We start from the raw sequence: 17,689 nt of genomic DNA, 5'->3' as shown, positions 1-17,689 counted from the left end.
CCGACCTTGAATTGGATCAGGCTGAGCCTGGCACATATTGCGGACGTGTTGACTCTACTCAATGCATCCGCCCATAGACCATCCTCTATCTCTCCTCCCAGCTCCTCCTCCCACTTGCGCTTCAGCGCCTCGGTCTGTGTCTCCTCCAACCCCATAAGTTCCTTGTAAATGTCAGAGACGCTCCCTTCTCATACCCACCCTCTGGAAACTCCCTGTCCTGAATTCCCCTTAGCGGTAGGAGCGGGAAGGTTGACACTTGTTTACGTAGAAAGTCCCGCACCTGCAGATAGCTGAATTTGTTTCCCCTTGCCAATCCAAACTTCTCCTCCAGTGCCCTCATACTCGGAAAGCTCCCCTGTATAAACATATCCCCCATCCTCTCAATCCCTGCACTCCGCCATATCCGGAACCCCCCATCCATACTTCCCGGGGCAAACCAGTGATTATTACAAATTGGGGACCAGACCTTTGCTCCCTCTGCTCCCACATGTCTCCTGTAAACATGAAATGAAAATGAAAATCGCTTATTGTCACAAGTAGGCTTCAATGAAGCCACTGTGAAAAGCCCCTAGTCGCCACACCCCGGCGCCTGTCCGGGGAGGCTGGCACGGGAATCGAACTGCGCTGCTGGCCTGCTTGGTCTGCCCCAAAAGCCAGCGATTTAGCTGAGTGAGCTAAACCAGCCCCTGTAACATGTAAACATGCCCGCAGACTCTCAGGGCCGCCACCACCATGGGGCTCGTGGAGTACCGTGCCGGCAGGAACGTCAGAGGTGCAGTTATCAACGCCCCCAGACTGGTCCCCTTGCATGAAGTCGCCTCCATACGCTCCCATGCTGGCCCCCTCACCACCACCACCCACTTCCTGATCTTGGCTATATTAGCCGCCCAGTAATAGTTGCTAAAATTTGGCGGCGCCAACCCGCCCGCTCCCTGACTCCGCTCAAACATTACCTTAGTTACTCGCGGGGTCTTGCTCGCCCAAACAAAGCCAGTGATCACTTTGTTGACCCGTTTAAAAAAGGACCGCGGAATAAAGATGGGGAGACACTGAAATACAAACAGGAATCTCGGGAGGAGCGTCATCTTCACCGTCTGCACCCTCCCAGCCAGTGACAATGGAAGCGCGTCCCACCTCCAAAAATCGTGCTTCATTTGGTCTACTAGTCGGGCCAGATTTAATTTATGCAGCTGGTCCCATTTCCGCACCACTTGAATACCTCGGTACCTAAAGCTTCCCCCACTAATCTAAACGGCAGCTCCCCCACCCTCGCCTGGACCACAAACATCTCACTTTTCCCCATATTTAGCTTATGCTGTGAAAACCAGCTAAATTCCCCTAGAATCCTCATGCTTTCTTTCATCCCCTCCATTGGGTCCGATACATACAGAAGCAGGTCGTCTGCATAGAGCGCGACTCTGTTCTCCACCCCACCCCACCCCCCCTCCGGACCAGCCCCTTGAGGCTTTTAGCAATTGCCAACGGCTCTATAACTTGAGCGAACAACAGTGGGGAGAGGGGGCATCCCTGTCTCATCCCCCTAAAATAGTCCTATTCGTCCGTACACTTGCCACAGGAGCCTGATACAGCAACCTGATCCAGTCAATAAAGACCCTCCCAAATCCAAACTGTCCCAGTACCTCCCACAGATAATCCCATTCTACCCGATCAAAAGCCTTTTCTGCATCCATTGCGATTAACTACCTCCGCCTCCCTACCTTCCGGTGGCATCATGATCACGTTTAACAACCTTCTTACACTGGCCACCAATTGCCTACCCTTAACAAACCCCGTCTGGTCCTCCCCAATAATGTCCGGAACTCAATCCTGGAGGACAAAATTTTGAGCAGCAATTTGGCATCTACATTCACCAGGGATATTGGCCTGTAGGACCCACACAGCTCCGGGTTCTTGTCCCGCTTCCGAATCAGCGAAATCGTGACCTGTCACATCGTCAGGGGCAGCACCCCTCTTTCCCTTGCCTCATTAAACATCCTCATCAACACCGGCCCCAATATCCCAGAGAACTTTTTATAAAACTCCACTGGGTACCCGTCCGGCCCCGGGGCTTTATCGACTGCATGGCCTTCAGACCCTCCACTATCTCTTCCAACCCGATTGGGGCCCCCAGCCCTTCTACCAGCTCCCTGTCCACCTTTAGGAAATTCAGCCCCTCCAAGAAGTGCCTCATCCCTTCCGGCCCCATAGGGAGTTCCGACCTATATAGCCTACTGTAGAAATCCCGAAATGCCTTATTTACCCCTGCTGAATCTCCAACCAGGTTCCTATCTCCGTCATTTACCTTCCCTATCTCGCTGGCTGCCTCCCTCTTTCAAAGCTGCCGTACAAGCAGTGTGCTGGCCTCTCCATGCTCATAGACCCCCCCCCCCCCCTCGCCTTTCTCAGCCGCTCCACCGCCCTCCCTGTGGTTAACAAGCCGAACTCCGCCTGTAGCCTCCGCCATTCCCTTAAACGCCCTGCCTCTGGGGTCTCCGCATACTTCCTATCGATCTGTAGTATCTCCTTAACCAGTCGGTCCGTCTCTGCCCTGTCCACCTTCTCCCTATGGGCCGTATCGAGATCAGCTCCCCTCTGACCACCGCCTTCAGTGCTTCCCAGACCACCACTGCTGAAATTTCCCTTGTGTCGTTGACCTGCAGATAGTTCTGAATATATTTCCTCAGCTGCTCGCGCACCCCTTCGTCAGCCAAAAGTCTCACATCTAACCTCCAGTGTGGCCGCTGGCTACTGTCTTTACTAACCTGCAGATCAACCCAATGCGGCGCATGGTCTGAGATTGTGATCGCCGAGTACCCCGTGTCCACCACCCCTGCCAGTAAGGCCCTGCTCAAAATAAATAAATTAATCCGGGAGTACACTTTATGCACGTGTGAGTAGAAGGAGAACTCCTTCACCCTCAGCTGCCCAAATCTCCATGGATCTATCCCCCAACTGCTCCATGAACCCTTTTAGTTCCTTTGTCGTTGCTGGCACCCTGCCTGTTTTCGAAATTGACCGGTCCAAGCCAGGGTCAATAACTGTGTTCAAGTCCCCTCCCATGACCAACCTGCGCGAGTCAAGGTCCGGTATCTTTCCCAGCATCCTCTTTATAAACTCCACATCATCCCAATTTGGCGTATACACATTTACTAATACCACCTGCACCCCCTCCAGTTTCCCACTGACCATAATGTACCGACCTCCCACATCCGAGACTATTCTACCAGCCTCAAATACTACCTGCTTATTGATCAGGATCGCGACTCCTCTAGTCTTTGAGTCTAGTCCCGAGTGAAAGACCTGACTGACCCAGCCTTTCCTCAATCTAATCTGGTCAGTTACTCTAAGGTGTGTCTCCTGCAACATTACCAAGTCCGCCTTCAGTCCCCTAAGATGCGTGAACACGCGTGCCCTCTTGACTGGCCCATTTAACCCTTGAATATTCCTGGTGATCAGCCTAGTTGGGGGGCTCATTGCACTCCCACTTCCGCCGATCAGCCATCCCCTTTTTTGGGCCCGCCTCCCGTCCATGCTCCGTGCCTCCACCGGTCGGCCCCCAGGCAGCCTTTGCCCCCAGCCTCCTCTCTGTCCCTTATCTCAAGTCCCTCCCTCGTCAGCAGAACATTCAACCCCCTCTCCCTCCCCTAGTAACAACACTGTAACCCAACCCCTTTAATAAATCAAACATATGCACACCCCCACTGTGTTTCCGAGAGCTAGCCCACCAAGCTAGCATCCCATCCCTGGCGCTGGATAGTCTCCCACCTATTGTCCCCCGTTCATACAAACATACTCCAACATCAAACAATCCCCACACAATTGCCTGTCAGAAAGACACCAAGATCTAAACATGCACACCTCCATTCCCCCAACAGTGCAAATGAAAACCATAACTCACTCAGCTCTATCGCTGGTCCCAAATTCATGCAAAAGGCATTACAAACAGCTTCCACAAAATGAAAAACGAGAACGTTTTTTGTTTAAAAAAAGAACAGAAAAACAAAAAAAAATCCATGAATGTTGCAGCAAAGTTCAAAAGTTCTCAGTCCACTACCAGTCCTTTCCTTTTCGCAAAATCCAGCACATCCTCAGGCGACTTGAAATAAAAGTTATTTTCCTCGTTCGTGACCCACAGACGGGCCGGATACAACAGTCCGAACTTTACCTTTTTATGAAAAAGGATCCACCTAATCTGGTTGAAGCCTGCTCTTCTCCTGGCCACCTCCACACTCAGGTCTTGGTAAACCCGCAGGATATTGTTGTCCCACTTACAGCTCTGTGTCTGCTTGGCCCACTGTAGAATGTGCTCCTTATCCAAGTACCTGTGGAATCTCACCACCATTGCGCTCGGGGAGGGGGTCTCCCATTCGTGGCTTCCTTGTGAGTGCTCTGTGAGCCCTGTCGACCTCCAAGGGCCGGGAAAATGCCCCATCACCCAGCAGCTTCTCAAACATGTCTGCGATGTATGCCCCGGCGTCCGCTCCTTCGGACCCCTCCGGGAGCCCAACGATTCACAAGTTCTGCAGGCAGGACCTATTCTCTAGGAATAGGTCTTCCACCTTCTCCAGGAGCTTCTTCTGCTGGTCTCTCAGCATCCTCACCTCCAACTCCACCGCAGTTTGAAGTTCCTCCTGCTCAGCCAGCGCCTTCTCTACCTTCTGGATTGCCCGATCTTGGGTGCCCAATCTAAGCTCCAGCCGCTCAATTGACTCTCTTATCGGGTCCAAGCAATCCCGTTTCTGCTTAGCAAAGCCTTCCTGAATAACTTGCATCAACTGCTCTGTTGACCGCTGAGTCGACAAACCAGAGGTCAGGTCCTCTGCCATGATGTCTCCCGCTGCAGCTTCAGCCCAAGTCTTCTCTGTCTTTCTGTTTCTGCCTTTACAAACACATCTCGTCCTTCTCTCCATGCACCGATGTGGGAATTCAGTACACAATTGCCTCTGTCACCAGTTTTACAATTCAAGTCCGGTAGAAAATCGGGAGAAAAGGTCCAAAAGTCCCACCAGAGTGGGAGCCACAAAATGTGTGACTTCCTCCTTGATAGACGTCACCGGAAGTGAGTCAATGTAGACTTAATGGCACAGTTCTAAAGTGTGTGCCAGGACAATGGGACCTGGGGGTCCATGGGCACAGAAGCTTGAAAGTGGAAGAACATAGAGATGGCTCAGTGGTTAGCACTGCTGCCTCACAACAACAAGACCTGGGTTCGATCATGACCCCGTGTCACTGTCCATGTGGAGTTTGCACATTCTAAAAAAAAGGAACGTATTAAGGTTCATGATTAGAGGTATTGAGTACAAAAGCAGTAAAGTTATGCCCCACCTAAAGCTCTATTCAGGCCACACCTAAAGAATTGTGTCCAGTTCAGGTTTCCACACTTTTACCTTGAGAGGCTGCAGAGGAGGTTGACTGAAATGTTTCCAGGATGAAGGATTTTAGATACAAGGTTAAGTTGGAGAAGCTGAGTTTGTTCTTGGAGCAAATGAGATCGAGGAGAGATTTAATAGAGGTGTACAAGATTGACGGGTTTAAATAAGTGAGGCAAAGAAAAGCTGTTCCCAGTTGCTGGTAGGACAAGGACTCGACAGTACACAGATTTTGCACTAGGGGTTCAGAGATTGTGCAGTGAACAGTTTTACACTGAATGCTAATGACCTGCAGCTTGCTGCATACAAGGATGGTCGAAGCACAGACAATCTACTTCAAAAGGAAATTGGATCGACAGTGATCGAAATGAACTTGCAGGGTACAGGGATCGTACAGGGGAATGGGATTGACTGGATTGCTCTATGGAATACCAGCATAAACTTGATGGGCTGAATGGCTGCCTCCTGTGCCATAATGACACTGAATTGCCTGTTAATTTGAATTGAAATTGTTCAAAAACATTTCAGCCAAAAGTGTCTTAACATAATTCAAAACACCTATCATTCAGAAGAAAAATTCCAAGGGTTAATATTGGAACAGGAAATTGCCAGATAATCTTACTCCAAGCCAGCTTCCGTATTCTATTGCAACTAGGGCTGTAACCTTCGAGCTCCCCAGCATCGGATTGAGGGGGCTACCCCAAAGAAGCGCTTGGGAATCCCTCCCAAAACTTCATACATAATGGTTTGAATGGCAATTGCTCAGAAGTGCGAACTTCCTCTGGGCAGTTGTCCTGTGTTACACCAATAGTTTGCCAGAAAAAAGTTGGAATCAAATCCTCTTCGAACTTGCGGTAACTATTGTAAAAACCCTGGGATTTCCCTGTCTCGATGCATATGTGTACCTTCCCCACCCAAGATGTGACCTCTTGCTTCCTTACCCCACCCCCCCACCTGCAAAATACTAATTTACTGTGGACGCTTGCCATCTCCAAGGCCCGTCAATTTCAGTGGGCCCTTTAAATTGCCTAATTTACAGCAACTAGGGTGGCACAGTGGTTAGCACTGCTGCCTCACAGCTCCAGGGTCCCGGGTTCACTTCTGGCCTTTGGTAACTGTCTGTGTGGAGTTTGCATTTTCTCCCTGTGTCAGTATGGGTTTCCTCTGGGTGTTCTGGTTTCATAGAACATAGAACATTACAGCGCAGTACAGGCCCTTCGGCCCTCGATGTTGCACCGACCTGTGTTGCGTCGGCCTGTGAAACCAATCTAAAGCCCATCTACACTATTCCATTATCATCCATATGTTTATCCAATGATCAGTTAAATGCCCTTAATGTTGGTGAGTGCACTACTGTTGTAAGCAGGGCATTCCACGCCCGTACTATTCTGAGTAAAGAACCTACCTCTGACATCTGTCCTATATCTATCTCCCCTCAATTTTAAAGCTATGTGCCCTTGTGCTAGCCATCACCATCCGAGGAAAAAGGCTCTCACTGTCCACCCTATCTAATCCTCTGATCATCTTGTATGTCTCAATTAAGTCACCTCTTAACCTTCTTCTCTCTAACGAAAACTGCCTCAGGTCCCTCAGCCTTTCCTCATAAGATCTTCCCTCCATACCAGGCAACATCCTGGTCAATCTCCTCTGCACCCTTTCCAATGCTTCCACATCCTTCCTATAATGCGGGAACCAGAACTGCACGCAATACTCCAAATGCGGCTGCACCAGAGTTTTGTGCAGCTGCAGCATGACCTCATGGCTCCGAAACTCAATCCCTCTACCAATAAACGCTAACACACCGTGCGCCATCTTAACAACCCTATCAACTTTCAGGGATCTATGTACATGGACACCGAGATCCCTCTGCTCATCCACACTACCAAGAATCTTACCATTAGCCCAGTACTCTGTCATCCTGTTATTGCTTCCAAAATGAATCACCTCACACTTTTCTGCATTAAATTCCATTTGCCACCTCTCAGCCCAGCTCTGCAGCTTATCTATGTCCCTCTGTAACCTGCAACATCCTTCCGCACTGTCCACAACTCCACCGACTTTAGTGTCATCCCCAAACTTACTCACCCATCCTTCTACACCCTCCTCCCAGGTCATTTAGAAAAATGACAAACATCAGTGCCTCTCAGTCCAAAGGTGTGTAGGGTAGGTAGATTGGCATGATAAATTGCCCTTGGTGTCCAAAAGGTTTGGTGGGGTTGCTGGCTTGCGGGGATGGGATGGAGGCATGGGCTTAAGTGGGGTGGTCATTCCGAGGGCCGGTGAAGACTCGATGGGCTGAATGGCCACCTTCTGCACTGTAAATTCTATGAACTAGCTTTTTTAGAAAAAGTGACGTGACCTTCAATCTGACAGGTCTGGACTGCAATGCTGAGTCTCGATGCTGCCTGGAACTCTGAGTCAGAAGGTCAGGTGAGACAGGCACGGAAGAAAACTATGAAGACAGTGGACACAGTGGCAGTCTGGCTGATTACCACTTTGAAGGAAGTTACGGGCCATGTGATTTATTGGAACAACATATAGAAACATGCTTTTTGTTTCAGGAACTCCTAAGCAGAACATCACTGGAGACTCAGAAATTGGATCTTATGGCTGAGGTGTCAAATCTGAAGATAAAGCTCGGTGCGATGGAAAAAGACAGGTTGGAATATGAGGAGAGATATAAAGATACTGAGGTGAGAAAAATACGCAGAACATATTTTTACTCTAATTACTGGAGCTCCTCTCTCTCTCTCTCTCTCTCTCTCTCTCTCTCTCTTCCCCTCTCTCTGACCCCTCACTCTTTGTCTCTCTCTGCCTCTCCCTCTCTCTCCGCCTCTCCCTCACTCTCTCCCCTTCTCTCTCTCTCCCCTTCTCTCTCTTTGCCCCTCTCTGCCCAACTCTCTCCCCTCGCCCCGCCACTTAATTTCCTGTCTGAATCTATTTTAATTCCAATTTCCTTAACTTCTGTTTCCATGAATGATTTGGTTCATACCTTTTGAATTTCGATCATGTCGCATTTCTACATTTTTTATCAATTATTGTAACACTTTGCAGCAGACTTGTTGGAGCATAACAGTACGCCCTGATTAGGGCAGGAATCAAATGCCAGCTATGGTTCCTCTTGCAAGCAATGTAGCTGCTCTTAGTGGAAATTATATGAGGGCATGATTGAGCTTGACTGTACTGGCCCATGGGATTCAATAAGAAATAATACATCAGTTCACTGTTGGGACTTTGCTCATTCTGAACTTGAATTCATAAGGTCTAAACTGCTTGGTTCAATTCCTGCCTCTCAGTTGATTTTGTCTGTTTACTGTGACACTGCTTTAAAAAAAAATCTTCTAAATAAAATCAATGGATAGAACATTTGGAAAGTAGTTGGTCAGTTCTGTAGCACTGATATTGGGTCTGAACGGATGTGAACAAGACCTTGATTGTTCACCTTGATATTGTCCACTGTATAGATTATTATGAACAGTAAATATGAAAATCAATTTATACAGGCAAGAATTTTAGTTTCTAAAGCCATAGCACATTTAGTAAATTTAGCGCAAATGTTTGTCCTGCTGTAGACTTCAGCTTAAACTTTGTGGTGTCTGTATTTTCTTTAAAAACTGCTCATCCTGTCCGTGATTTCTTTTTTCCATTACTTGCTCTCATCAGCTCTTTTTCTACTCTCTTATTTCATTTGCCTTGTGTTCTACAGTCATTGTTTAACCTAATAACAGAGCTGAGACAGCAGATGGAGAAATTGGAAGTGGAACTAGCATTATTCCAGGAAAAGAGGTCGCGGTTTGGGGATCAAGAGGTGACTGCACAACAAAGGATGCAAGATAGCTTTAGCATCTTAACGCATGTTCATGTTTGATTGCTTTGAGAAGGAGAAAAATTTAAATCAAGATTACAGTAGCACATCACTCTGCCTATTGCTGCATTCATTACCCTGCATTGTCAAATCAAATAAACTATTAACTGCTTGTATCTGGCGAGGTCAGTGAGACGCATGGATGATCAAAAGGTCGTGCTGGCCCAACAAACGCCTTGTATCCACAGACCATATATTGATTGCAATATGCATTCAACGCAGCTCATTGAACCCGTGAGAAGATGGAGAAGGGTTCTGTAAAATATATCTTTTATTCCTCAACTGCACCCTGTCTCTCTCCTCCCCCCCCCCCCCCCCCCCCCCCCCCCATGCAGTGTGAAACTAAAATACACATCTAACCTAACATTTGTCATCAATGATGGGACTTTGTGCAACTCTCAGGAGCTTGACGTGCATTCTCTTCATAGTGTTTATGTGCAAAAGAGTGATCTAATCATCTAGATGTGCTTTTAAAAAAAATACTGCTAATCAGCAAACAATTTGTTTCGGAGTATGTTTCTCTTGCCTGGGGAAGGAGTGAAGAAAATTTTAATTCAAAGTCTTGCACAAAACCTTTTGATTTTGTACTAATGCTGAAAGTCTAGATTAAATAATACACTTGCCCAAATGAAATTAATATATTTGGAATTTCTTGTCATATTTTCTCTCATTAAAAATGATTGAGTCTCTCTTCCACTGCCCAAGAACATCTATCACACTTCTGAGACACCTCCAATCTGTCACTTTTCAAAATCAGGATATAAAAAATAAAAATGTCTGGTTGCAATGTATCCCAATACAAGTTCAGGCTTGTTCTAGATTTTGCTAGTGAATGGCCTTAGTTGAGTGCACATTTTGGGTTAGAATTGAATTTATGGTAGTATTTAGTATTCCATGCTACAACTTGAAGAAAACCTGTACGTTTAAAACCATGGTTGCTTTGGTTAGTTACATAAGAGTTTGAGAGTGTGTGAATAAACTATGGTCACCAAATACATAGAAACTGAAGTACCAGTTACCAGACATGTTGAGATTGAAGATTTAAGAAGCAGTGGTTTCTCCTCTTTCCCATTTTCCCCTCTTCCCAATCCACTTTTCTCCTCTCTGCACTTTGCTCCTTTAGTTCTTTATCTTTGCCTACTAAATTTGCTGAACAATTATCTATCTGCTCCCTTCCTGCTCCTCCATACACACACATTACCACTTTATCCCAACAGTGTATTGGTACCAAACCCTGCCCCTCAGGAGTGATAATTATTTGCCGATTTCCCATTGCTGAGTTGGGAAACAGGCACAGACCTGGGGAGACCAATAGCAAAGGGAAGCTCAGGTATGCGACTGCAGAGCACAGGAAGGAGAGGCCCATGAAGGCCCAGTGGATAAGAAGTGGGAAACCACAGGGGCACAATGATAGCAGCTAGGGAAAGTGATTGTGGTGACGCGGCAGTGGTGGAAGATGTATTAAAGTCCCAATTTATGACAATAGACAGAGGAGAGGGTCAAAATGGGTACCAGGCTGAGGCTAGGGTATTAAAAGATTTTTAAAATTAACTATAGTGTTGGTCGCAAGAGGAAACATGTCTGCTCACCAAATATAAACCTAAATATAAAAATTGAGATTCATTGGAGGAAACTTGGAGGAACAGAAAAGCCATCTAATGTTCGGAGAGCTGAAAGGTGAGTAAGGCGGTTAGTATATCTACATTCAACTTTAGGTTAAAAGAAAGAAGTAAATATGTAATACTTTGTTGAATCTAAATACATATCTCGGGAGAGAATTGGTGCAGGCCATTCCAAGCATTTCCTCCATTTAAGTATTTGGAGTTTATTCCTGGGTGCACAGGCTAGTAATTTGAGAAATCTGGCACACTTTGCCTTCCTGTTTATCCATGGAGGACCTTTGCTTGTGTATTGGAAATTAAAATATTAAATATAGGAAGTGAAATGAACTGTTTGGAATTCAATTGAATCCATTTCTACTGACACCCTACGTTGTGAAAAATGTATATTCCCATGTTTATCTTGGTTTGATTATAGGCAAGAGTATAACCTTTTTAAAGTGTATGTGTTTGCAAAGATTGTGCTGTAATTTAGACTGTTTTAATACTGAAATGTCCGGGTCCTCTGCTAAAATCTGGTGCATTGCACAGCTGCAGGAACTCTGCATATTTGCACAGTTGATGTAATCTAATTAACAAATTCCAAGATGTTAAGCTACCCACCCATGCCTGTATGCATGCCAGCAGATTCATTCTAACTTGCTCAGTAAATAGATCTTAATCATTTTAGTTTCATTTGCATGGCCTGAAGCTCTCTGCAATAATATTTAAACAGTGAATGCAAAGTCTATTGAAATAAATCAATCACACTTTGCTGAATTAGTGCCTGGGTTCACAACTGTAATTTTATACATAATTGTATGAGGGAAAAATAATTTGTTCATGGATAATAGAATCCTTACAGTGCAGACGGAAACCATAGAATCGGCACCAAATCTGAAAGAGCACCCTACCTACGTCCATTTCCCACCCTATCCCCGTAACGCCACCTAACCTGCACATCTTTGGACTGTGGGAGGAAACCGGAGCACCTGGAGGAAACCCATGCAGACACTGGGGGAATGTACAAACTCCACACAGTAACCCAAGGCCAGAATTGAACCCAGGTCTCTGGCACTGTGCCACTTGCCACTGTGCCTGCCAGCCGCTGTGCCGGCCACTGAGTAATAAGGTTAATTTAAGCATTCATTTTATGAAGAATTTGTGGTCAATTGATTGTACATGCAAATTGAAACTTTGCTCCTTTGTTTTAGGGGTTATTTCATGAGGTTAATGATCTAAGAGTGAAGGTAGTTGAAATGGAAAATGAAAAAACTCAGTTTGAAAAGAAGCTGAAATCAACCAAGGTAAGATGATATACTAAAGCTTGTAATTTTATTGTGTTGTTAAAGGGGAAATGATTAAAGTGGCTCATCATTATTGGGATAAGGTCCATCATTTTAAGGCAGTCACCATTGAATGCCCCTCCCATATTGCCGTAGCATCTTATTCCTCAATTCTTCGCAAGCCATGAGCCTCTATTGATAAGATAGACATCATAAGATCATGAATTTGCCATACCGTATTATACTGAAATCTGTGCTTCATGTACAATAGTTTATACTGAATCGCAACTGCCCTTAATTAGGCAACAGCACCCACTTCTGTGCAACATAGTTAGTGCATTTCAAAGAATGCTTACATTTTGAGAGATTTGAGATACAAATGTCCAATCCTTAAATTTGGATTGCAAAGCTCTTTAAAACTTTTAGGTATCTAATTGCTAGTGTGTCTGCAACATGCTAGAGCAATTCAAAACTAAGCCTGGACTGCTCTCCCTGCCTTTCGTTGGTTCAAATGGAACATCATGTGCAGATAAAAGGGGATTAATTGAGGTTGCTCCTTCCACCACCTGCACTGGATTGTTCTAGTTTTGGAAATGGGAAATTAAACCAACATCGTGCCCATCATGTTTGTTCTTTTCTGAAGTCATCACCCTAAACTGGTGCAAAAATGTAAACCGTTCTTTCATTTCATTAGCAGCTTTCATTTAATTTAACGGTTGCTTTGTAAACTTTTGGTAGGTGCATTTGAAAGTAACATCTACCCAAGGAGAGAAGCATAAAAAGAAAACGCTGGAAGTACTAATTTTAAAAATAACAGAAGAGTACTTTATGAGCTTAATTTTTGTTGTGTTTATTGAATACATTTGATTTGATACTTTATTCTTGGTGGGCTGTCATTATTTTCCTTCATGTACGGACGCTATTTCTTTTTACATATGGCTAGTAGCATCAGGTCAATGTATGGCTTGCCTTAAAAAGGGGATGGGGTAAATTTCACTTTATGGCAGTGGTGATCTTTTAATTCAGTCAATTTCATGGGACTTATTCCGTTACAGAGCATTTTCCGATTACACTTTATTTGCATAAATGATTAGTTTATCTTCAGAAATGTCTTTCGAGTGACAAAATTCTAATATTGAGGATAAAATGGGATGGATTATAGAAGAGGCAAGTTTATTGTTCCAAATAGGTGTTAACGCAGAAGTTACAGTAATATTCTTGTGGAGCTCTTCGTACATTAACAAGTAGAGGTTTTGAGCTCACTAAAGTACACTCATTACAATGATAGCATCTTCATGATGGCTTTCTGGAGAATTAATCCCACTGTGCATTATTGAGCCAGATCTGACTCTGAACTGACATTTTTTTCGTAGTTTGTTAACAAGTTAAACTTTGTATGTCGTAAAGTTTTAGCCCTGATGCTAATATCGTGAGTGTTAGCATTTTAACCCTGAATCAAGGTTTTTCTTTTCTAAATAAATTAAAACATTCAGTCTGTGATACTGTGGTTACTCAAAAAATGCCATTGAGATGCCTGGAGGTGTTCTGTTACTGTGACAGGGTGATGCATGTGTTTTGTAAAATAAGATACAAAAAAGCTCGAGGATCTCTAGTTTTTCCCTCTCTCATCCTTCACAATTCTATTTTCATCTTTTCTTGGTGGTTTTGTGTGAGAAACTTTCCCATTTTGCTCGGTCTTTACTAACAAATTGCCAGCATAGTAGCTGGGACCCACAACAGTAGGCATGTTCTGTGATTGGATAAAGGCTAATGATGCAGGTTATCTCCTTGGTGAATAATTACTTTGACTCTATCATGAAGAAAACCAGGTCAAACTTATGACATACTTTGTGAACTAACATCCAGTAGAACTCATCAAAACTCCAAGGGATGTGGTTTCAGGCATTAAAAGGATTTGTTTAATGCGCCATTCCCTACAAATGTTCTTTGCTTAGGTTTCTTGTGTTTGAAAGACTGATGCATATTTGTGTAAATATTTAAAGAGCTACTGTTCTGCAAGTAGTGGTATGATATTTCTGAGCAGTATACCTCAGCTACTACAGCTTTGCCTCTTTCAGCCTCTAGCTTTCTATTTTTGTATTCCCTCATCTCTACCAGTCATTAATGGCTAAGCTCTCTAGCCTGAAAATCAAGGTTGGTCAGATGCAGTACGAGAAGCAGCGAATGGAACAAAAATCTCAAGCAGTAAAGGTGTGGTGGGTTTTGGCTTATTGGTAAAGCTGTGCTGTAACGTTTGCCTGAACTGTTTTACTCTGTGTTTCTGTCCATACATGTGTGTCTTTGAAAAGATTGAAAGGAATTAAAATAACCATTTTGCATGGAACTGTGATTCCTGATGATTGTTTTTTTGCACAGCTTTGTTTTTCTAAAATATCTCCATTTTTAAAAAAAATCCTAGGTAACGTAAGCATAATGCAGCAATTATGGAATATGCAATCTCTGTTCTGACACTCTGTTCTGCTTTTTCAGCATGCAATGCTTTTCACCTCTGGTTCTGTTGAACTCTTGCATTATGTCTGTGCATTTGTATTTATTGTAATTTGATGTATTCCACCTGTCTGCATGTGTTATTAGCAAAGTTGTTTTCAAAAGCTTTTTGATTTAATCCAGTAAGAAAATGATGTTAAAGATTCAATTTCTTTCCTGAAAGCTTGTGTATAATAATTTTTTTAAAAAATGTACAGCAGACTGATGAGAATTAGTTGCTATCGATGTCCACTCCTGGACGATTATTTCCTCCGTTCTGGAGTTTTGATTTGCCCATGTCGTTTTTTCTAAACTTGCATCTCAATTTGGTGCGCAGACTTCTAACTTACTCGGGCCAAGTTACACTAAAGTCCAATCCTATGAAAATTCAACAGCTTTAACACATTCTGAAACTGGGGTGGGCAATCCTTACCACCAAAGTTCCTGTCCCACATATGATTTTTGTTAAAGTGCAAAAAATGTTTATTTAGCAGATGTTGGACGTTTTTAGCTAAATGCCATTTTGTGGTCAGAATTCAAGAATGTGGAAGGGGCGAGGTGGCGGAGGAGGAAAGAACATAACTTCTCTAAGCAGTGGACAGTCGAATCATTTGCCCTTTGTTCTCCAGTCTCAAGTAATGGTAATGTCCTGAAGTGACAAATAATGGAGGAAAAATACTTTTTGAAAATTCAGGCAAGGTACTGGAGTTATTCTCCTCATCTTCCCCGAGCAATGAAGCAATCTGTAGGCGGCAATGCTACATTAATACAATATATTGTTAGGCTTGCGTAACTCGAGTCCCGTCCCCCCGTACATAGAACATTGGACTGGTCAGGATCACAAAAGATAATTTACAAAATGTCGGGTGGCTTCAAAGTTGAGAGGCCTCATCCTCCATCAGTTGCACTAATGAATCATTGGGTATTTATGATGCTCTGCAGGACCAGAAGCAAGCAAACATAAATCTATATATTTAAAAAGGGATCTACATCAGAGCCCAATAACTTAACATTGATAAGAGTTAAGTGCTCTTTGTATAATGATATAACAACCAGGGGCAGCATGGTGGCACTAACAAAAAGAGCTAACGTTTCGAGTCTGGATCTGGACTCGAAACGTTAGCTCTTTTCTCTCCTTGCAGATGCTGCCAGACCTCCTGAGATTTTCCAGCATTTTCTCTTTTGATTTCGGATTCCAGTATCCTCAGTAATTTGCTTTTATCTTTTATTAGGCTGGAGAAGTGTTGGACGAAATCCATTTAATAGGAATTCTAGTGCATATATCTGGAATCTTTGCAACATTTATGTAGTACAAGCCGGGAGATTTGGGGGATTTATTGCAAGAGGTTTTTGAATTTTCATTTTATTATTAGCAGTTTGTTAAAGGTCGATTTCTAACCAAAGAAATTTGAGTTAATTTACCTACTGCTTCTTGGAATACCATGTGATAAAGTTCTATGGTTATGTATACGAGAGTGGGATGGGTGGAAAGAGACTAAGAAATTACTTGGGTTAGCTTATCTTGCTCAGTGACATTAAAGGTATTTTTGAAAATTGCTCATTGACTATCCTGCTGTGAACCGTTAGACCTAAAGGCTAATCTGATCTGAAAGGCCTGCACCTTTGAGTCTTAAAAGAAGTGGCAGCCGCGATAGAGGCATTGGTTATAATCTACAAAATTCCTTGAATTCTGGAAGGGACCCAGTAAATTGGAAAATTGCAGATGAAAGCTCTTTATCCAAAAAAGGAGGCAGACAGAAAATAGGAAACTATAGGCCAGTTTGCCCAACGTCTGTCATAGGGAAATTATTAGAATCGATTATTAAGGAGGCTGTAGTGGTATAATTAGAAAATCATAATGGGTTCAGGCAGTGAACATGGTTTTGTGAAAGTGAAATCAGGTTTAACTAAGTTAGAGTTCTTGAGGAAGTAACAAGCAAATTGGATAAAGGGGGAACCTGTCGATGTGGCGTACCCAGATTTCTAAAAGGCATTTGATAAGATGCTATATCAATGGTTATTACACAAAATAAAAGCTTGCGATGCTTTTAGGGGATGACCTATCATTGGAGGGTTGGCCAGAAAGCAGAGAATAGAAATAAATGGATCATTTTCAATCTGGCAAGCTATGGAGTTGAATGCCACAGGGATCCGTGCTAGAGCCTCAACTTTTATAATCTATTTCAATGACTTGAATGAAGTATCAAAACAGAAGTAGTTTTAAGGAATCTATATTTGTATCCTTGAATATTAGTAATAAAGTATAAATTTAAGTGGATTTAATTTAATAGTTCTGTGTAAGGAAGGATAAATCAATGGTTAAATTCATGTTAGACAGGTATTTGCACCTGAAGTTTTGGTTGCAGTTAAAACTGGTTTCTATTGTGTTGAGAAAGTTTACAGTGTGAAAAGTAAGGTTGGAGAAGGAAAGATGTTACTAAGCAACAAGAGACACTTTTAGGGTAGGAAGGCTCGGAAGAGAAGAGCTGATGAGATTGGCTATAGAAAAGCCACAAAAAGGAAGCAGTTATAATTTTTGGTGTTATTTCCAGTTTCTGAAGCAATAGTATACCTGAATTTTGTGTAGCAGTTTGGATACTGTGGTAATGCAATTCAGAGGAATCCTGAAACGACAGTTGGGAAACCTGGAGGAGACTCCTTGTTATAATAGTGGAGGAGACACCTTGTTAAAACAGTGGAGGAGACACCTTGTTTGACAGGATAGTGGGAAAACCTGGAGGTGGATCCTTGATGAAAACAGCTGAAAAAAAGCATTGATTTGGAAGAAGATTTTCAAGTGTGTCTTTTTAAGTGGAATTTGAAAACACCTATGACAATCATCTGGGGGCATTTGAGGACAAATCCATGGAAAATTGATTAAGTGGCACCTGTCATTTGGTTGCAAAGTGGGGTGTTGTCTGATCACAGTTAGCCTGTGGGTTTAAATGGATTGGGTTTGTTGAGAACATTACAGCAAAAGAGATTTTGTGTAACCTGCGTTACCTTTAAAATCTGTGTACATTTGTGAAGATAAGGGGGAGTTGAGGAGTATTGTAGTAAAGTTAAGCTTTTCATGTTTAACAT

The 17,689-nt window shown here is 43.6% G+C and overlaps 1 protein-coding gene across 13 annotated transcripts in view; it reads left to right on the top strand.

Annotated features, from left to right (window-relative positions):
* ppfibp1b (PPFIA binding protein 1b) overlaps window positions 1-17,689 on the top strand; it is a 180,101-nt gene that overhangs the window by 117,970 nt on the left and 44,442 nt on the right. For 6 of the 13 annotated variants that reach the window (XM_038779991.1, XM_038779988.1, XM_038779992.1 and 3 more), the window contains 4 exons: window positions 7,931-8,062; window positions 9,076-9,177; window positions 12,047-12,139; window positions 14,237-14,329. In XM_038779991.1, the coding sequence (XP_038635919.1) occupies window positions 7,931-8,062; window positions 9,076-9,177; window positions 12,047-12,139; window positions 14,237-14,329 (420 nt within the window). The remainder of the gene's footprint in view (window positions 1-7,930; window positions 8,063-9,075; window positions 9,178-12,046; window positions 12,140-14,236; window positions 14,330-17,689) is intronic. The other 7 variants (XM_038779999.1, XM_038779997.1, XM_038779996.1 and 4 more) reach the window with 3 other exon arrangements.

Source organism: Scyliorhinus canicula, chromosome 20 (genome assembly GCF_902713615.1).
Source record: "Scyliorhinus canicula chromosome 20, sScyCan1.1, whole genome shotgun sequence".
NCBI lineage: Eukaryota > Metazoa > Chordata > Chondrichthyes > Carcharhiniformes > Scyliorhinidae > Scyliorhinus > Scyliorhinus canicula.
This window is presented reverse-complemented; position numbering and strand designations above follow the sequence as displayed.